General features: G+C 44.7%; 1 protein-coding gene across 5 annotated transcripts in view; it reads left to right on the top strand.

The window, feature by feature from the left end:
• Window positions 1-1,787: 1,787 nt before the first annotated feature.
• RBM25 (RNA binding motif protein 25) overlaps window positions 1,788-21,878 on the top strand; it is a 45,573-nt gene continuing 25,482 nt past the window's right edge. For 2 of the 5 annotated variants that reach the window (XM_040411745.1, XM_040411743.1), the window contains exons 1-8: window positions 1,788-2,004; window positions 9,671-9,785; window positions 13,029-13,078; window positions 13,796-13,963; window positions 14,114-14,171; window positions 18,610-18,770; window positions 18,893-19,081; window positions 19,847-19,933. In XM_040411745.1, the coding sequence (XP_040267679.1) occupies window positions 9,686-9,785; window positions 13,029-13,078; window positions 13,796-13,963; window positions 14,114-14,171; window positions 18,610-18,770; window positions 18,893-19,081; window positions 19,847-19,933 (813 nt within the window). In that variant the 5' untranslated portion in view covers window positions 1,788-2,004; window positions 9,671-9,685. Of the gene's footprint in view, window positions 2,005-9,670; window positions 9,786-13,028; window positions 13,079-13,795; window positions 13,964-14,113; window positions 14,181-18,609; window positions 18,771-18,892; window positions 19,082-19,846; window positions 19,934-21,878 lie in introns of all 5 variants that reach the window. The other 3 variants (XM_040411744.1, XM_040411741.1, XM_040411742.1) reach the window with 2 other exon arrangements.

The following is a 21,878-nucleotide window of genomic DNA, read 5'->3' as shown; positions in this document are numbered from 1 at the left end:
CCCCTATCACCCCCTCCATTTACTGACTCCAGGGGGAGGACCCCCTATCACCACCTCCATTTACTGACTCCAGAGAGAGGACCCCCTATCACCCCCTCCATTTACTGACTCCAGGGGAAGGACCCCCTATCACCACCTCCATTTACTGACTCCAGAGAGAGGACCCCCTATCACCCCCTCCATTTACTGACTCCAGAGAGAGGACCCCCTATCACCCCCTCCATTTACTGACTCCAGGGGGAGGCCCCCCTATCATGCCCTCCATTTACTGACTCCAGGGAGAGGACCCCTATCACCCCCTCCATTTACTGACTCCAGGGGGAGGACCCCCTATCACCCCCTCCATTTACTGACTCCAGGGAGAGGACCCCTATCACGCCCTCCATTTACTGACTCCAGGGGGGGGACCCCCTATCACCCCCTCCACTTACTGACTTCAGGGGGAGGACCCCCTATCACCACCTCTATTTACTGACTCCAGAGAGAGGACCCCCTATCACCCCCTCCATTTACTGACTCCAGAGAGAGGACCCCCTATCACCCCCTCCATTTACTGACTCCAGGGGGGGGACCCCCTATCACCCCCTCCACTTACTGACTTCAGGGGGAGGACCCCCTATCACCACCTCTATTTACTGACTCCAGAGAGAGGACCCCTATCACGCCCTCCATTTACTGACTCCAGGGGGGGACCCCCTATCACCCCCTCCACTTACTGACTCCAGGGAGAGGACCCCCCTATCACCCCCTCCATTTACTGACTCCAGGGAGAGGACCCCCTATCACCCCCTCCATTTACTGACTCCAGGGGAAGGACCCCCTATCACCACCTCCATTTACTGACTCCAGAGAGAGGACCCCCTATCACCCCCTCCATTTACTGACTCCAGGGGGAGGACCCCCTATCATGCCCTCCATTTACTGACTCCAGGGAGAGGACCCCTATCACCCCCCCCCCATTTACTGACTCCAGGGGGAAGACCCCTATCACCCCCTCCATTTACTGACTCCAGGGAGAGGACCCCTATCACCCCCTCCATTTACTGACTCCAGGGGGAGGACCCCCTATCATGCCCTCCATTTACTGACTCCAGGGAGAGGACCCCCTATCACCCCCTCCATTTACTGACTCCAGGGAGAGGACCCCCTATCACCCCCTCCATTTACTGACTCCAGGGAGAGGACCTCCTATCACCCCCTCTACTTACTGACTCCAGGGAGAGGACCCCTATCACCCCCCCCCCCCCCCCTTACTGACTCCAGGGGGTGGACCTCCTATCACGCCCTCCACTTACTGACTCTAGGGAGAGGACCCCTATCCCCCCCCCCCCCCCCACTTACTGGCTCCAGAGGGAGGACCTCCTATCAGCCCCTCCATTACTGACTCCAGGGGGAGGACCTCCTATCACCCCCTCCATTTACTGACTCCAGGGGGAGGACCTACTATCAGACCCTCCATTACTGACTCCAGGGAGAGGACCCCCTATCACCCCCTCCATTTACTGACTCCAGGGGGAGGACCCCCTATCACCCCCTCCATTTACTGACTCCAGAGGGAGGACCTCCTATCACCCCCTCCATTACTGACTCCAGGGGGAGGACCTCCTATCACCCCCTCCATTACTGACTCCAGGGGGAGGACCTCCTATCAGCCCCTCCATTACTGACTCCAGGGGGAGGACCTCCTATCACTCCCTCCATTCTAGCCCCAGCCCTCAGCCAGCCTTTCCCACCACCGACCTTACTGATGTGACGTCAGCAGCCGCTCCTCCTGATTGACTGAGCGCGCTGGCCCCGCCCCTATCGCCGTGGTGCATGCTGGGCCCAGCGAGCGGCTCTGCGGCGTGAGTGCGGCCTAGTAGTGGAGTGTTCCGTTCTCTCGTGTACGTTCACGGACGGAGCTCGGGCGCCAAAGCCGCACCGGACAAGGCGAGCTTTCGTTAACCTTCCAGGAAGAGAAGGAGCGGCACATCCAGCCAGACGTCCTCTACCCAGCGGGGGTGGGTGAGTACGGCGGCCCTCACACGGGCGCACAGGCTGCAGTGCGGTGGTTGGGGGGCCAGTCTGATGGGGGCCGTCTTCATCTCGTCGTCAGGTGGTAGAATGGTTACACCGGGCAGGTCACTGGCGCCCTCCACGTTCCGCCATAGTCTCGGGCCTGTGGTCTCGGCCCCCGTGCAGGGGCTCATGGCGGGAATCCCCCATTCCCCTCCGGTCTGGACGTACTTTCTTCGGCCGGAAGTAGAGGTCATGGTGTGCACAGGGCTCCTGTGTAACAAGCTATGGGGGCAGTTACCCATAGCAACCAACCTGAGGCTCCTGTGAATGGTTGCTAAAGGCAACTGCCACAGCTCTCTTGCATGGGGTTATATAAATCTGCCCCATGATATTAGTGTGAAGGGTTAAATGGGTATTGTGGTTACTAGTCATCCCCTATTCACTGGATAGGGCAGTGAGACACCAACATGTGCTGTCTGTGACCTCCACACATCTCCCCGGGACCCACTGACTTTAAAGGGGGTTTCCTGTAGTTTTTTTGGCTGATGACTTAGGCTACTTTCACACTTGGGGCAAAGTGATCCGGCAGGTAGATCCGTCGTTGGAACTGCCTGCCGGATCCGGCAATCTGCATGTAATCGGACAGCATTTGTAGGCGGATCCGTCTTACAAATGCATTGGAAGAACTGATCAGTTTATTTTTATTTTTTTCACGTTTTGCATGCTCAGACCGGAAGGACGGATCCAGCATTGAGATATTTTTAATGCCGAATCCGGCACTAATGCATTTCAATGTATCCGGAATTTTGGACTGATAATACCTCAGCGTGCTGCAGTATTTCCTCCGTCCAAAACGCTTTTCAGTGACTGAACATAAGACGTCCTGATGCATCCTGAACGGATTTCTCTCCATTCAGAATGCATGGGGATGAAACTCATCAGTTCTTTTCCGGTATAGAGCCTCTAGGACGGAACTCAGTGCCGGAAAAGAATAACGCTAGTGTGAAAGTACCCTTATCCTCTGGATAGGTCACCAATATCTGATCGGTGGAGGGTTTGACCCCCGCTCATCAGCTGTTTGAGAAGGCAGCGGCACCCGCAGTAGTGCCACGGACTTCTCGCAGGCTTCCGTAAGCCGTGTAATGTCAAGTTCATTGGTGACATGGCCTAGACGCAGCTCAGTCCCATAGGAGTGAATAGGACTGAGCACGATACTAAGCACAGCCGCTGTACAAGGTAGGGTGCTGTGCTTGGTGATCTGAGAGAAGGAAGTGGTGCTACTCCCACCAATCAGATACTGATGACCTATCCTGAGGATAGGTCATTGGTAAAAAACATTTGCAAAACCACTTTGTGATTAGTGGGGCCCCTAGCTCCAATGGTTATTCCATATCAAGTGAATTGGGGCTAACGTGTCACTAGGATTCCCCATTATGGAGGATGTCTCATGAGTACAACCCTTCCCCAAATGTCATTTACCAGGAGGGCTGCAGAGGAAATGTAAGAACGGCCACCATTTCCCCCATCTTCAGTAGCTCTAAAACGGTGGGTGTTTAAGAAACCAGACTGGTGGCTATCAGATCTCCGCTGGAGGACCAGATCATCACTGCACTGACGGCCCTTTTAATTGTTATTCTCAAAATGGGCAGCCAACATCTGTCCACATTCCCTCTTAGAAGGTATGTCTCAAAAGGTGGTCACCTACTTTGGACCTATAGGTCGGATTTGGATGGTCATGTCTACTTATGTCTACAAAGGACTGACATATGTGGGTATCTGTCCATTTTTTGCTGGACCCATTCATTTGAGTCCGAGTCTTGGACTGAATAAGGACATGCACTGTTTGCTTTCTATTATGGAAACTTCCTGGGGCCCCCTTGGATCTGTCCTCTACTCTCTTCCGTATAACCATGCAGCCAATCATTGGCCTCAGTGGTGTACAGACATCACAGCAGCAGCCACAACTAAATATCAGTGGCTGCAGACTGGTCATAGGCCAGAGCAGCAGTTTCAGATAAGGTATCTGGGAAGATGCGTGTAAGGCTACTTTCACACTCCCGTTTGGTGCGGATCCGTCATGAATCTGCACGGACGGATCCGTTAGGCTCAGTTTCGTCAGACGGACACCAAAACTCTGCAAGCAGCGTTTTGGTGTCCGCCTCCAAAGCAGAATGGAGACGGAACGGAGGCAAACTGATGCATTCTGAGCGGGTCCTTTTCCATTCAGAATGCATTAGGGCAAGAATGATCAGTTTTGGACCGCTTGTAAGAGCCCATGACGGATCTCACAAACGGAAAGCCAAAAAGTGAGTGTGAAAGTAGCCTAAGTGCATTCAATATTTTCTCAGACCCAAACAGTTTCCTGAAATGAGGTTTTCTAGCTTTTTTTTTAATTTTTTTATACTATTTTACATTTTGGCCTCATGCTGCTGTGCTGCTTATTTCCTGAACCATAATGTTAAATAGGAGGAAGATAAGAAATAAAATATTTTTTATTGGATCTCAGATCAGGCCCAAAATAAAGGAACTCTCCTGCTTCATACGACGCTGTCACTCTCAGATCCAGCGTGCTCTTCCTGCACTCCCTGGTCGTCTGCCTGCACCGTGCTGCATTGTGACTTGACGTTGCACAGCATCCGGTCATAGTGTGCGCTTATGCTGTACGACGTCAGGTTACAGCATAATCAAAATGCTGGCAGAAGAGCGGTGAGTAAAGCCGGGACCAGGTGCACTGTATTCACTGCTCCCGACTCTTATTGTGTACAGTACTGTGTACCTAATGGAAGCGCTCATTAATATTTTCTTCATAAGACACACTTTTGGGAGGGGGTGCATCTTATGGTGCGGGATATATAGTTGGACAGGATTGTGTGCCGACTGCAATGATCCAGTAGTGACTTGCTGCTTGGCAGGACGTCACTGCTTCAGCTTGGGGAGAGGATGGGGAAGGAGAGGCGGTGTTGGATCAGATGTGTCCAAACAGATTTTGGGAAGAAAAAAAAAGTGGACAACCCCTTTAGGGTCCGTTCATCTGGATAACACATGATAGAAATGACTGTTCTCTGAATCGACCCTCGCCCAGAATGCAGGGCTGCTAATAGGAGGTTCTTATTCTTCAGGGGTCTCTGCGTACTGCATTTAACATGGTTGACCATTCATTTGGGTTTGGATGCTACTTCCCATGGTGTTACCAGCTGGTCATTGAGGGTTTTAGGAGCTGAACTGACCACCACAGTGTTGTTGTTTTTTTTTGTTTTTGTTTTTTTTCCCCGGAGAAAAGGTTGTCGGGTCATTCATTACATATTGAAAAAATAAAACCCTGTTTGCATTTTCCACATAAATCGTACTTCAGGAGGTGCAAAGATAGTTTGGGACATGTTCTATTTTTTGGTGGAACGGCTGTGTGGACATACGGACATGTAATTTCAGCAACAAAAAACCCCAGAATGGACACGGGGGGGGGGAAAAACACATTTGTGTGCATGAGCCCTTATGGTGGGAAATTTAAAGCAGATTCTTGTCAGTAAGGCATACGAGCATATTTTCGGTTCACATTTGAACAGCTTTTTTTTTTTTTTTTCATTTCTATGAGAACACAAAAATGGACAGCACACTTTGTCATCAGTGAGCTGTTCGCATCCATGTTTCCATCCTGCAAATTATATAGTATGTCCTATTCTCCGTTTTACGGTCAAGAATAGGCGTTTCTACCGTTGGGCCTGCAAAAAAGTGGCATGCTCCTTCAGTATCTGTATTTTGTGGATCTGTGGTTCGCAGACCCAAATACGGATGCTGTCGTGTTCATGAGACATCAGATTCCCCCCCACCCTAGCTCCATGAGACCCCCATCAGACCTCTCTATCGGACCCCCATTCCTCCTCAGATCAGACTCCCATGCTACATTAGATAAAGAGAAAAAAATAAACTTACTTCTCCTGTACTCGCTGCTCCTTGGTCCTTTTCCGGGCCCTGCACTGCGATGTCACACAGCGTCAGGTCATAGTGCATGCCTATATGTAGTCAGGAAACAGTGCAGAGCCGGTCCATGAAGATGACTAGGGAGATGCGAGTACAGCCAGTGCAGCACTTTCCTCTCTGCTCCTTGCACCCTTCTACCTACATATGACCACTTTTATTATAGAAGTGGTCATTAGCATTCACACTACATTAACACGAACGTATTTTGTTTTCGTGTCCGTTCCGTGTTGTTTTTTTTTTTTGTTTTGCGGATAGGATGCAGACCCATTCATTTCAGAGGGTCCGGAAAAAATGCGGACAGCGCACCGTGTGCAATCCGCATCCGTATGTCCGTTCCGTAGCCCGCCCCCCCCCCCCCAAAAATAGAACATGTCCTATTCTTGTCCGTTTTGCAGACAAAGATAGGCATTGTTAATGGGTCTGCAAAAAAAACGGATGCCATTCATCCGTTTTTTTTTTTTTTTTTTTTGTGGATCCGCAATTTGCGGACCGCAAAACACATATACGGTCGTGTGAATGTAGTCGAAGACACACTGCTGTTTCCTCCCTTGCTTTTTTTGGGGAAAAGTGAATCTTATAGTCCAATAAATGCAGTAGTCTCCTGACTGCCTGCCTTGTCATTATAGCTGCATCCCTGTGGCCTCGTGGTTTGCTTACGGCTGTAGCTTGCACCTGGACTGTGGCACAATATTTTATTTGAAGGTGTTGTCCCATCTGCATTATATGATGTAAAAGATAGGAGCAGGTCCCAGAGGTGAGACACAGCTATCTAGAGATTGGGACCCCGTCTTACAATGCCAAGAACAGATAGGTGCGTGCGTATGCACTCCATTTACTTCTGTGGGACTTTACAAAATAGCAGAGCACATTTTGGATATTTTGGGAACTCCAATAGAAATTAATGGGGAGAGCCGCGCAAGTGAAAAAAGTGCAGATTTTTTTCTTGTGTTCCATTAACAGACTGCAGTGCTCCAGACTAAAAAAACTAAACTGAAAAATTTAGGAGACAATATATATAATTATAATAAAAAAATAAAAAAAAGACTTGGAGAAGATGAGACGCAGGTCACAGTAATAAGCCAGCACTACATATTAGGGGTGTCACGATATCAAAACTTTGATTCGGTTTCGATACCATAAAAAAGGATTGCGATGCTCGATACCACGCAAAAAAATAGCCAAAAAACACCATTCCGCATTTTATGGAACGTCCAGCCCATAATAGAACAGTCCTATCCTATTTTTTTTATTTTACGACCGCATAGGAGATATTTAATATTTTAATAGTTTGGACTTTTCGCACGTGGCGATAAGTAATATGTTTTATATATTTTATAAGTAAAATTGGGAAAGGGGGCGATTTATACTTAAAGGGTTTCTGTCATCAGAAAAATTGTTATGTATCTGGCTGACATTAGCGATGCGCTAATGTCAGCAGTACATAACTGTGATTTTATTTTTTTAACTGCCTGCCGACGTTCCCTCAAAATAAAGACTTTTATAACCTACTAATGAGCCTCTAGGTGCTACTGGGGCGTTGCTGCCTCACCTAGAGGCTCCGTCTTCTCACCCTTTGGCATGCCTATTGGGGTGAATAGAGCTCTATTAGGGTGAATAGGACTTCACACTCTCCCTGCTGCCCTGTGCATAGTGCACACAGCAGCAGGGAGCTTACCATGGCAGTCAGGGCTTCAGTAGCGTCATGGCTGCCATGGTCACCGATTGGAGCCCCAGGATTACACTGCTGGGGCTCCGATGGGAACTGCCACTGAGATGGAGGGGACTCTGACTTTAATGACTTTAATACTTGGAGGGGGGTGCACTGCGCCACCAATATTTTTAATACAGGGTGTAAGGGGGGGGGGGGCACACCGCGCCACCAATGATGTTAACTCGCCCATTAATTCAAATACAGGAGGCGGGTGCTGGCTGCAGAATCACATAGCCGGCACCCGACCTCTGACAGGTAGCTGCCATCCGCGGCAGTTGAGGAGTTAACTGCCGCTGACCGCAGCTACCTGTCACAGAGGTCGGCTGCCGGCTATGTGATTCTGCAGCCAGCACCCGCCTCCTGTATTTGAATTAATGGGCGAGTTAACATCATTAATGGCGCAGTGGCCACAGCCCCGCCTCCTCCCGTCTCTTCTCATTGGTGGCAGCGGCACAGAGGGAGGGAGAGAGTTTTGGACGACTTTGATGCACACTGTCACATCTTCAAGGGGCATTCCAAGGTTGCTTTTTATTAAAAAATCTCCTCACCGGACGGACCTCTGAAGGTAATCGTACTTACCTGCTTCTAGCGGCTTTGCCCCTGCTCTATGGGTCCACCTTTTGTCTTCACCATGCTTTGTCCCCGCATGTAAATTTCCTGCATGGTTGGTGTCCCGTGTGCTGCTGCAGCCAGTGACTGGCTGCAGGGGTTACGTGTCCCTCCAGACAGCACATGACTGCAGGACACTGTCCATGTCCTAAGTTTACATACAAGGACTGAAACACGGTGAAGAAAGCAGTGCACACAAGGAGCCGGGACAAGAGACGTGGAGAAGGCAAGTATGGTTCCCTTCACAGGTTGGAGGGGGGGGGGATATAAAATCGAATTTCCCTTAAGGACCATCCACTGTCTTTCATTCATTTTAGGGGGAGCTGCGTGCCCCTACTCTGCGAATGAACTGTAACTGATTGCCACAGTCTGTGACCGTACCATGATCAAATGAAATTTTCTCCCTTTGGGTTGCAGTGATCCGATGTAGAAAGGAACGGAAGACATCCTGAATGCATTGGGACAAAACGGAAGTGTTTTTTTTTCTGGTATTGAAACTTTTTACCGGATTTCAATACCGGAAAAGAATAACGCTAGTGTGAAAGTACCCTTAATTGGATTATTTAAAAAAATTAATAAAAATGAAATAATCGTTAAAATGGAAAAACCTCACAATAAAAAAAAATCTATTTTTCTTAAAATATATTTTATTGTGCCTTTTGAAGAAAAAAAAATTAAACACACTTGTTAGGTATGCACACTACCAAAATAGCTTCTACTTGGTGTTAGAATATGTACAGTATGCATATGCAGTTATTTTTCGGGCAGAAAGCCGTAAACCTGACTGGTCCTGTTATAGTGAATGGGGATTAGGCGGTGTCCGTCTGTACTAGATACGGTAACTCCGGCATTCTGCTCCTCTGCTGGGACTGAGAACTTAGTCTTAAAGGGGTTGTTGTCTCACTTCAGCAAATAGCGTTTATCATGTAGAGAAAGTTAATACAAGGCACTTACTAATGTATTGTGATTGTCCATATTGCTTCCTTTGCCGGCTTGATTAACTTTCTATCACATTATACACTTTTCGTTTCCATGGCTATGACCACGGTGGCCCAGTTTGCACACTGTAGAAAAAAGCGCCATCCTATTCGCACTCCCACGGTACCGGCCACCAGAGAGGCCAGCCAATAGTCTGCAAGCACAACCACCACTGATGGATTGCAGGGTGGCCGTTACCATGGAAACAAGCAGTGTCTAATGCAATGGAAAATGAATCAAGCCAGCAAAGGAGGCAATATGGACAATCACAAAACATCAATAAGTGCCTTGTATCTGCATGATAAATGCCACTTGCTGAATTGAGACATGAATAGCTAGACAGTTAATGCTAGTCTATTCACTTTAATATCGCTAACTTTTTTTTTTGTTCAACAGGTTGATACTGTAAACATGTCTTACCCACCGCATCTTAACCGTCCACCTATGGGGATTCCAACTCTCCCTCCAGGCATTCCTCCCCCACAGTTTCCTGGGTTTCCTCCCCCTCCAGGTAAGTAGCAATGGGTGTGGAGTAATTTGTGGCAGCATAAAATGAATCAAGTTTTCCCCGCCAAAAAAATGTGACTAATGAACGTGACGTCACTGACCTAGGAAGAGGCCACAGCACTCTTCTTAGAGGCCCAAGGATAGGACATCAGTATTGTACTTCCGGAAAACACCTTTAAATTTCTCAAACAGTAAGCCCTCATGCACACGACCGTATGTATTTTGCGGTCCACAAAAAATAAGGCTGACATTCGTGAGCATTCCGTATTTTGTTGAACGGAACAGCTGGCCCCTAAAAGAACAGTCCTATCCTTGTCCGTAATGCGGACAATAATAGGACATGTTCTATTCTTTTGCGGAACGTAAATGGAATCATACGGAGTAACTTCCATTTTTTTTTTTGCGGACCCTTTGAAATGAATGGTTCCGCATACGGTCCGCAAAAAACTGGGACGGACACGGAAAGAAAATACGTTTGTGTGCATGAGCCCTAAAAGAAAGTGCTAGCAAGCGTGCACAAAGACAATGCTAATAGTTAAAGGCTATGTCCACCTTCGGAGGCAATTTTATTTTAATGATTGCATTTATTCACTTTGGGCTAAAAATCGTTTTTTTCAACTGGTCTTTATTAAAAATATTGATCTTTCTGTCACAAAGGTTTAACTTTTTCTATCTGTGTCAATGGTACTAATAAACCTTATCTCTAAAGTACTAAGAGGTCATAAACACTTATTTAAGCCACATTCATATCAGTACAGGGCTCCAGACTAAAAAAAAATACCTAGTAGCCATTGGCTCCTGAACTGAAAAATTTAGGAGCCAGATTCAATTTTTAGTCGCCAAATCGAAACCGAATCAAAATTTTGGTATCGTGACAACGCTACACCGATCAGATCGGCGTAGGGTTGTTTCAATACCAAAATTTTGATTCGCTTTCGTCACCATAAAAAAGTATTGCGATACTCAATACCACGCAAAAAAAAAAAAAAAATCACCAAAAAAGCTGCGTGCATTTTGCATTTTATGAAACGTTCGTCCAATAATAGAACAGTCCTATCCTATTTTTTGGGGTGACAAGGTGACAAAAAATGGCGAATCGCATGGTTTTTATTTATGTCTGTTACGGTGCTCACCGCATAGGAGATATTTTTAAATAATTTAATAGTTTGGACTTTTCGGTCGCAGCGCTATGTAATATGTTTATTATTGTTTATATATTTTATATGTAAAATTGGGAAAGGGGGGATTTAAACTTAATATTTTAGGGTACTTTCACACTAGCGTTTTTCATTTCCGGCATAGAGTTCCGTCACAGGGGCTCTATACCGGAAAAGAACTGATCAGGCATATCCCCATGCATTCTGAATAGAGAGTAATCCGTTCAGGATGTCTTCAGTTCAGTCATTTTGACTGATCAGGCAAAAGATAAAACCGTAGCATGCTATCTCCGGCGTAAAAAACAGAAGACTTGCCTGAAGGCATTTTTCCCCATAGGAATGTATTAGTGCCATTCAAAATACCGGATCCGTCCTTCCGGTCTGCGAATGCGCAGACCGGTAAAAAAAATTGTAAAAAGATACAAGACGGATCCGTCTGTCCGCATGACAAGCGGAGAGACTGATCCGTCCTTGCAATGCATTTGTGAGATGGATCCGCATCCGGATGCGTCTCGCAAATGCTTTCAGTCACATCCAGTTCGGCGGATCCGGCAGGCAGTTCCGACTACGGAACTGCTTGCCGGATCACACTGCCGCAAGTGTGAAAGTAGTCTTAGTGGTTTTTTTTCCCTACTATTAGCCCCCTTATGGGCTGGAACCCTTGTCCTATTCACCCTTAGGCCCCTTTCACACGGGTGAGATTTCTGCGCGGGTGCAATGCGTGAGGTGAACGCATTGCACCCGCACTGAATCCGGACCCATTCACTTCTATGGGGCTGTGCACATGAGCGGTGATTTTCACGCATTTTTACTTGTGCTTTGCGTGAAAATCGCAGCATACTCTATGTTGTGCGTTTTTCATGCAACGCAAGCCCCATAGAAGTTAATGGGGCTGTGCAAAAATCGCACCAATGAAGATAACTGACCTGTTAATACAAATAAAGGAGGCGGGTGCCGGAATCACATAGCCGGCACCCGACCTCTATGACGGGGAGCGGCGATCTGCTGCAGTTAACCCCTCAGGTACCGCACCTGAAGGGTTAACTCAGCTGCAGCGGATCGCAGCTCCCTGTCATAGAGGTCGAGTGTCGGCTATTTGATTCCGGCACCCGCCTCCTGTATTTGTATTAACAGGTCAGTTGTCTTCATTGGTGGCGCAGTGGCCACAGCCCCTCTTCTTATTGGCAGCAGCAGCACAGGGGGGAGGGAGAGAGAGACTCCTTCTCCACTGCGCTGCTGAGAAGAACATCGGCGGCGGGGCAGAGAACGATCATCTCCTGTGCCCGCCGCTGTATTCAACGGCAGAGCTGCGGCGCTGGGGCAGAGAACTATCAGCTCCTGTGCCCGCCGCTGCAGCTCTGCCATTGAATACAGCGGCGGGCACAGAAGCTGATAGTTCTCTGCCCCAGTGCCGCAGCTCTGCCTAAAAAGTCTTGTCGCCATTTGTAAATTCTAAGTCGCATTGGCGACCGTTTTGGTTGCCATCTGGAGCCCTGTCAGTAAGATGAGAACTGAGCTATAATGAGTGTTTATAAGGTCAGAGACTGAGTCCGTCAGGTGAGCTGGCTGATGGAGCAGACAGAAAATTCAGATCCCCCTATTAGAGCATCTCTGCTCTGTACAGAAAAAAGAGCTCCATATTTGTAATAAAGACCAATTTAAAAATGATTTTTAGCTCAATGTATACAATGCAGTAGTAAAAAAATAATAATAAACTCCCACAGATATGCATAAGGCATATGCCTTTAACTGTACTCCAGCTCACATACCTAAAGGGATAGTATACTGCCAGTACCCAGTTAGATCATAGCACAAAGCTGTCAAAATGTACCTCCAAATATCCAACAACGCTGGTGCAATCACTTTCTATGGTGGATTTTGATTGTCCTGAAAATAAACTGCTTTCTCAAATGTATTCATGTTTATTTAAAATGAATTTACTTGTATTTTATTTTTTATTTTTTTTAAAGTCTACGTTCATACCAGAACTAATTCTTGTAGTAATCAATTTCTTTGGTAACACTATTATCTTGCTTATTTTTACTATAACATAACTTCAACAAATTAATTTCATGGAATTTATGTTGCAGGTACTCCAATGATTCCTGTACCGATGGGATTAATGGCCCCAGGACCAACTGTAAGTTTGCATTGCACTCTTGAATTGTGGGTATAGCAATGATCTAAAGACTCCCATGTTGTCTATGCATTCACAGATATTTAACACTAAACCTAATTGCAGACTGAAGCTGGCTGTACACATGAGAAGTTACAAGTTTGTCAGCTGAGCGCTCATATAGCAGTTGGTTCCCATGTTATTCCACTGACAGTGTTATATACACTGCATTATTATGTCAGCATATGCTTCATATAGAAATGGCTTACAGTAAAAAAGTGTGAAAAATATAATTGGTGTGAGATCTACAACATTTGTTAAAAGGGTTATGCCAAGTTCTGAAGTTATCACCTATCCATAAGATGGGGGATAATTGAATGATCGGTGGGGGTCCAATTGCTAAGACCCTCTGATTCTGATAAAGGGGGTCCCGTTTCCCCCATCTGATGGAGCGGCAGGGTGCACTCGTTCTTTCTCTATAGGACTGCCGAAGATGGCTGAGTATAGGTCCTTCTGGCAATACCGTAGAAAGTGAATGGAGTGGCAGGGTGCATGCTCGAACTGCAATGCCATAAGTTTCTGGGAACAGGGCCCCCGTTCAGACCCCCATTGATCGTATAGTTTATCCCCTATCCTATGGGTACGGGATAACTTCAAATCTTGGCACAACCTCTTCAATTCTTATTCCAAAGTTGACGTTTTAATCTTCTTTTTTTTTTTTTGTCTCTTTTCAATCACAAGGTTTTGTTGCCAACTGTACCTATGGTCGGAAAGCACATGGGTCCTCGCAAAGACTTAATGGGTATGAAAAATAAGGAAAATGACGAAAACAGCGGCCCTACAACCACCGTTTTTGTAGGAAATATTTCCGAAAAAGCATCAGACATGCTTATTAGGCAGCTCTTGGCTGTGAGTATATATCGTTTTTTTTCCAGTTATATATCCACGTGTTACAACTCTGTGTCAGTTTTAGTTACATTTTGAAAACAAATTTTGGTGTTCTGCCCTGGGATGTATGTACAGTTTTCTATAGCTTTATATATTTTTTTCTCTCTATAGAAATGTGGTTTGGTATTGAGCTGGAAAAGAGTTCAAGGGGCGTCTGGGAAGCTGCAAGGTAAGTGTGGTATGTAAATCTTTTATCTATTTCACTTAGACTAATTTATTACAATTTATTACAGCTTTTCCTGTATATTCTTGTTTGTGACATTGCTCTAAACCCGTTAATGACCTCCCATTGTCTCGACAGCCGACAGGATCCTCAGTTTGCAGTGACGTCTTTTGAAATCGCACCTCCTGCTGTACTATCGGATTTGGAGGAATTTCAGTCCTGTCTGTTTAGCACTTTTGATTCAGTCTGTGCCCGCAGCATTATCAAACGGGGACTCCCTCCTTTGATCAGGTCACCAAGTTTCCCAGTGAACTTATCAGAGATTAGGGGCGGGCCTGCATTAAGTCCTGGAAACCCACAAAAGACACCAGGGCTGTCAATACACTTAGCCTGCACTTTGGGAACTTGAAGGGGCCGTTTGGACTGCCTCTTTTGCAGACACAATTTGGTGTGGATTCTGTGGCAAAAAAACGCTGTGTGGCCTCTTGAAATCCATCCATCTATTTTTTTTTTTTTTTTTTTTTCAAGTGGAGGCTGATGCCGTAAACCATGGCTGTATCAACAACAGTGCAGCCTCCCACATTAAAAACAGAGTTATATACCGTCTGGCAGCAATGTGGCATATAATCCACACTAAATTCAATCTGCAAAAGGTGCAGTATGGGGAGTTCCTAAGTTGCCCTTGAGCAGGCTTTCTGAGAGAGACAGCATAATGTACAGGAATATGTTAGTGCATTATAAATGTAAAAGATGTCATAGTAATCCCTTGATGGGGTAACAAAAAAATTTGGTCTGTAAGAAGTAAACACATTATGGGAAAAAAACCTACAACATTCAATAAGATTAAGGCTGCATTCACACGTCCGTGGTGTGTTGCGGACCCGCAACACACCAGCCCGGCAACCCCATAGAAATGCCTATTCTTGTCCACAAGCTGCGGACAAGAATAGGACATGCTCTATCTTTTTGCGGAGCTGCCTACCCAAAGATCGGGGCCACGCACACTGTGTGCTGTTCGCATCCATTCCGTCCCCATAGAGAATGAATGGGTCCACATTTTGCAGAACGGATGCGGACCCATTTTGCGGACGTGTGAATGGAGCCTTACAGTATAAAATAGTGCCAAAATTCCCCCCCCCCCCCCCTACAATAGTGCTATAAAAATTGTGTATATTACGCACTACTTCATGCACAACCCAAAGGCATCCACAAAAATATATGATTTCCCTCATATTAAACAAGGCCTTGTGCAGCCATGTCAGCCGGGAAAAAAAATCTAGTATTTTTGTCCTTTAAGATGCACCGGCCCATAAGATGCACCTAGGTTTTAGTGTCAACATTTTTTTATTAAAGACATCAAGAGCATAATGACAAACTACATATTCTCACATCGAAGTACTGTCATGCCACTGCGTAAGGATTATAACCAATACAAAAGATGTAATTTTGTCATAGTTGCAATTCCCATTAAGACAATGGATAGTCCACATAAAAGGCATGGCATTATGGAGAAACATACCTGTGTAGTGTGATAACAAAAAAAAGGTCAAGCCATAAATGAACAAAACCATAGAAAACAACTGGGGTAAGGGGGAGTCAGAGGGACGGGAGGGAAAGCAGGAGAGGGGATAGTAGAGATCCGGTTGGTTCCTTTTCTCACATAGGGGAAATATTACTCTGCAAGACCCGAAACCATTAAGACGCACCTAGGTTTTAGAGTAGGACAATAAGGAAAAAAAATATTTTTCATTAGACTGCAGATCAGACCTCAGCTCACAGCCCCCATCAGACCCCCAATGTTAATAAACCCTCAGTCATACCTCAGCTCAGACCCCAATGTGAATGACCCCCAATCAGACATCAGATAAGAGCCCCAATATAAATACAGACCTCAGAGCAGCCCCCAGCCTTAGATTTACTTACCTCTCCTGCTCCAGACGCTGCCGCCGCTCCTCACCTCCAGCACTCTTCTTCCTGCTGCAGCTGTGCTTTGACTCAACGTGCACAGCTTGAGGTCATAGAGCGCCCTCGCGCTGTGCGCAGCCACAGCACGGCAGAGGACCAGGGAGCGGTGAGTACAGAACCCGGGGAGCGCTGCATTCACCGCTTCCCGGTCCTCCGGTACTAATAAGCGATTCCATAATGGAAGCGGTCATTAGTATTCACCACATAAAACGCAGTGACATTTTTCCCCCACTTTGGAGGGAAAAAAGTGCATCTTATGGGGTGAAAAATACATTGTACCTGGCCCTTAAAGGGGTTTCCTGGGAGTAAAATATTGATGACCTAGGAGGTCATCAGTATCCAATTTTTGGGGGTCTGACCACCACCACCACTGATCAAATGTTTGAAGAGGTCGTGGCTCTATGGTGAACGCTGTGGCCTCCACACAGCATACCAAGCAAAGCATCACGCATTGTATAGTATTCTCAGTAAAGAATCGGCACTCTAGTATCCTCTGTGGAAGCTTTTTAAAAATGGTTCCATCTAGGGACTGAAACGTTACTGTTCTTTGGGTGAATAAGTGACAGTTTCTTCAAGATATTGGAGTGCTGCTGCTTCACTGGAGATATGATTAAGGCTACTTTCACACTTGCGGCAGAGTGATCTGGCAAGCAGTTCAGTCGCCGGAACTGCCTGCCGGATCCGGCAATCTGCATGCAAACGGACAGCATTTGTAGACGGATCTGGATCAGTCTCACAAATGCATTGCAAGAACTGATCCGTCTGTCCGCTTGTCGTACGGACAAACGGATCAGTTTCTATTTTTTCCCCACATTTTTAAAGGTCTGCGCGTACAGGAGGGGCGGATCCGGCATTGCTGTATTTTTAATGCCGGATGTGGCACTAATACATTTAAATGTAAATTAATGCCGCATCCGGCATTCCGTCAAGTGTTCCGGAATTTTGGACTGAGATGAAACCCACAGCATGCTGCGGCATTGTCTCCGTCTTAAATGGATTGCTCTCCATTAAGAATGCATGGAAATAAAACTGATCAGTTCTTTTCCGGTATTGAGCCCCTAGGATGAAACTCTGTGCCGGAAAAGAAAAACGCTAGTGTGAAAGTACCCATATCTGAATTTTTTCAATTGTTTATTTATTACAAATGTATAACAGTTTTTTTTACTCTACAGTGCATTTGCAGACTTGCATTTTGCTCATTTTGTTCCCGATAATTGCCTTCTCGACATATGGTGAGATCTGCATTTGCATTAGCTGGCACCTCTGCAGTATGGGACGAGCATTTGACGCTGAGATTCCTCCTACAGATTTTCTGGGTAGCAGAATGTGCTGTGTAAATAGGGCAATCTGCTGCCCAGAAATTATGATTTTAGATGTCCACATCAACGGTGCTTTCAGCCGATAAGAGCTTTTACTTGTTCATTTGGTTATTAGCGGCACCTTTTTACAAGGGTTGATTATCAGGCCTAAGTAAAGGAGCCTTGAGTTTTCTGTATGCCAAATCACCTATTATATACACATTTACTTCCACCAAAAATCATTGATCTCTGCCCAGTGAAAAACTTGATGGAAAGGAATGTATATTAAGATGTATGCACACAACTTTATTATAGTAGCTTTAGTTCGTAACCAGTCTCCCAAGCTGGTACTTGCCCAGCCTTAAGCTGCTTATCTTCTGCGATCTGACGAGTGCAGGTACATTCAGCTTAGAATAACCGTTGACAGTTCGTAGCCTGACTATTTCTAAACTTTCAGCCGGATTACTAATCCTGCTGAAGACATTGACGACATAAAGTTACAGTCAGACTAAAAATATGCCACCTTGTAAAGTAAAATTGGTGCATAGCTAGACACTTGTCTCTATTGGTTGACTGACTTTGCGCCATAATTTTGGCACTGTGTTAGTGCACAATGTCTCATCTTAAGGGCTCATGCAAACAAACATATTTTCTTTCCGTGTCCATTTTTTTGCGGACTGTATGTGGAACCATTCATTTCAATGGGTCCACAAAAAAAACTGAAGTTACTCCATGTGCATTCCGTTTCTGTATGTCCGCATTTCCGTTCCGCAAAAAAAAAAATAGAACATGTCTTGTTGTCCACATTACGGACAAGGATAGTACTGTTCTATTAGGGGCCAGCTGTTCCGTAAAATACGGAATGCACTATATTTTGCGGACCGCAAAATACATACGGTTGTGTTTGAGCCCTAAGGCACACTTTTTTCAGTAAGCAATGCTCCATTGCCGAGCTAAAACACGCACAGTGGATTTTTATTTTACCACATTTGCTTCATAAATAGGTCTAAATCCAACATTATTCACCAGAAAACTGCCAAGTTTTGGGTCATTTTAGGACAAGGTCTAGTAATTGTGGTCTATTGAGTTTTATTAATAACAGGTGTTCACCCTTCAGCTTCTGAGATGTTTGTTGTATCTTTTTGTAAGACCTTTTCTCTCTCATCTTCCTTCCTATATAGCTTTTGGATTTTGTGAGTATAAAGAGCCAGAATCTACTCTGCGAGCATTGCGGTTACTTCATGATCTACAAATTGGAGAAAAGAAACTACTTGTAAAAGTAGACGCTAAGACTAAAGCTCAACTGGATGAATGGAAAGCCAGCAGGAGGGCTTCTAATGGGGTGAGTAGCACATAGAGCGTTTTCTTTCTAGAAGTCTCTAACTGTTTGGGAACAAACAAGTCTTGTTTGTTTTTTTTATTAAAAAAATAAATAAAACAAGCATATTATAAATTACGTTCCAGAATGCCCGTCCTGAGAGCGCTGCTGAGGAAGATGATGACCTTGATGAAGAAACAAAAAGAAGGGATAGCATTTTTAAAACTTCAATTGAGCTTCTAATAAAAGAGTATTCTAGTGAGCTGAATGCACCATCTTTGGACTCTGACTCACATCCTAAAAAGAAAAGGAAAGATAAAAAGGAAGAATTGTCAGTAAGTATTCCATTGTGTGTAGATGATGGCTTATTCAACCTGACTGCACAAATTAAGCTACCCATACACATTCAATAACTGTTAGCCAAATGATCATTTGGCTGACGGGTATCTCTCCTGGCTTCCACATATACTACTGGGAGAACAAAAGGATCGGGCGAAAATATAAATTTTGCCCAATTCTTGTCTTCCCCGACATCATCTGTCAGTGGAGATTTGGGTGCTTGCCACATTATAAGCTTTAGACCTCTTCCACACGACGGATCCGCAAAAAATACGGATGACGTCCGTGTGCATTCCGTATTTTGCAGAACGGAACAGCTGGCCTCTAATAGAACAGTCCTGTTCTTGTCCGTTACGCGGACAATAGGACAAATTCTAAATTTTAGCGGAATGGATATACAGAAACTAAATGCACACAGAGTACTTCCCCCGCCCCCCCCCCCGCCTCCCCCCTTCGGACCCATTGAAACGGTCCTCAAAAGAAAACTGAACCGACACGGAATGAATAGTTTTGTGTGCAAGAGGCCTTAGACTAATGCTGTCCGAACCCACTTAATGGGTATGACACTTGCTTGATACTTTGGTTCGCAAGGGAGATAAGCTGTCGCCAGAGGAATCAGGTGATCGCTGGCGCTTGTACATTGGGCAGTTAGGATAATTACACCAATCCTCAGCTTGTGCAAAATGGCATTTTACAGTAATTGCTATCACCCCTTTGAAACAGATGTCTTCAATACTCAAGTTGTGTTTATCAATTTATAGCAGGAAGACATAAATGCAATAGAAATGGAAGAAGATAAGCGAGACCTGATATCCCGCGAGATCAGTAAATTCAGAGATACACACAAGGTAATGTTTGATTTTGTTTCTTCCTTTCTGATAAAAAAAGAAAAAACGTGCTCCTTGCAGATTCAAGAACCACATAGCTTTAACACAAGCATCATGCCTAATATGTGAGAGAAGGTAAATGTAGATATTGAAATTCAGCATTTTGTATCTTTCCTAAATAGTGATTGGCATTAACCATTGTAACTCGCTGTTATTGTCACAGCAACAAAGAAAACTGACTAAGCTTTTATCATCGAATGAAAGCTAAGAGATTTGAAATATTTATAGCCATCTCACCACCATATACAACCTTTAACAACATCACACGTAATATTTTCAAGAGCTAAATGAGTAAAAGGCTTTCTACATGCTTTTAGTGAATCAAAATAGATCAGTGGTTTCCACATGTGCCACAGTTAAGATGCATGGAAGATTTGTAAATTCCCTATAAAGCTAATCTATTCATTGACCCCCACCATTATGATAGAGATCATATGGTGACTAATGCAAGATGAAACTCAGCTTGGAAAGTAACATGGAATAAGAATGTAAGTATGAGCTCCCATTTTTTTTACTATTTTTCGGATACCCCCTCTGAAAAATGTGCAAAGCGGCAACTGGCTTGGTTATGGATCATTTTCTGAGCATTTGTGCCCCCTTAAATCATTTTTTTTATAATTTTTTTTGCGCTGTGGGGTGTTAATAATTGTATAGAAACAATTTATTTAACTCCACTAATATTGCAGTTTAGAAGTTTACATTTATCTGAGCTGTATTATGAATCTTCCACTTTGACAGTACACAACTATACATGTATGTGCTTTACCTTCTCCCTAAGGTTTATTTGTATTTAATCTGTGTACATGGAGTATATTTGCAAAGGCGTGGTAATCAGTTCTAGCATTTAGTGTAAAGGCTCTGCTGTGTTTTTGTAGAGCTGTGGTAGCACAGTGAACCTTTGCATGTTTGATAGGGATTTCTAAAATAACACTGCAGCCACCTTGCGGCTGTCAGGGTATGAGCAATGTAGGGGGTGTCCATTTACAGCACTGATGAATCTGAAGATCATAAGGTAAGATTTTTCTAGTTCTAAACTTTCTCTCTTTGCCGCGATTTCTGTTTTACCCTATCCTTTCCTATTCCCTTCTGTTTCTTCTAATACTAACAAAGTGCAAATAAAACTACACATCATTATGAACTATTTTTGATTGATCTGTATCACCATTGCTAGCCTGAAGATATAGCTTTTATACAAATAGCATATTTTTATAACTCCTGGGATTTATATAATCCTTTCATATAATATTTTGGATCATCCCTTGGCTCTTCTAGATATTAAAATGTAAGTATTGTTAATTTTGGTGGAGATACTTTACAGTTGTAATGCTTGAAAGAGGTAAGTTTCCCAAGATATACATTACAATTTCAGTAGAAGTTATAACTTTAATTGACCACGTAGATACAGTTCTCCTTTGTGTGATGCACTTTGTGTGTTTATTATTCCTTTCCATTTCTTGCCTTGCCTGTACTGCTAAAACACGCGAGGCTAACCATGTCTCATGACCAGCTGCATTTGCACTGTGAATGCCTTCCCTTCTGTCTGTGTCCTTGCTCTATTCCTTCTTACCTGTATGTACTTTTCCCCGGGATCCAAAGGCAGCTGATTTGTAAGGTAAGATGCCTTTTAATTTATTTTAATTTTTTTTTCCTGTAAAATGCATTGTTTGTATTCTTGTAGTTTAATTATCTGACATGAAATTGAAGGGATGAGCGGTCATCTGTTGGTAAATGCGATGAAATCTAAACTGTGATGCGTAGACATTTGTGCACCTAGACTTGTCTGTCTTTGAAAATTTACTTGCTCTTCCTCCCAGAATCATAGCTTGTAGGCAAAGTTAATCCCGTGTTGGAGAGCCATGTCCTAGCACATCATCTGTAAGTTAATTCAAAACAATTGCTAACAAGG

Source organism: Bufo bufo, chromosome 11, assembly GCF_905171765.1.
Source record: "Bufo bufo chromosome 11, aBufBuf1.1, whole genome shotgun sequence".
Lineage (NCBI taxonomy): Eukaryota > Metazoa > Chordata > Amphibia > Anura > Bufonidae > Bufo > Bufo bufo.
Note: the sequence above shows the minus strand (reverse complement) of the source record. Positions and strands in the feature narration are given on the sequence as shown.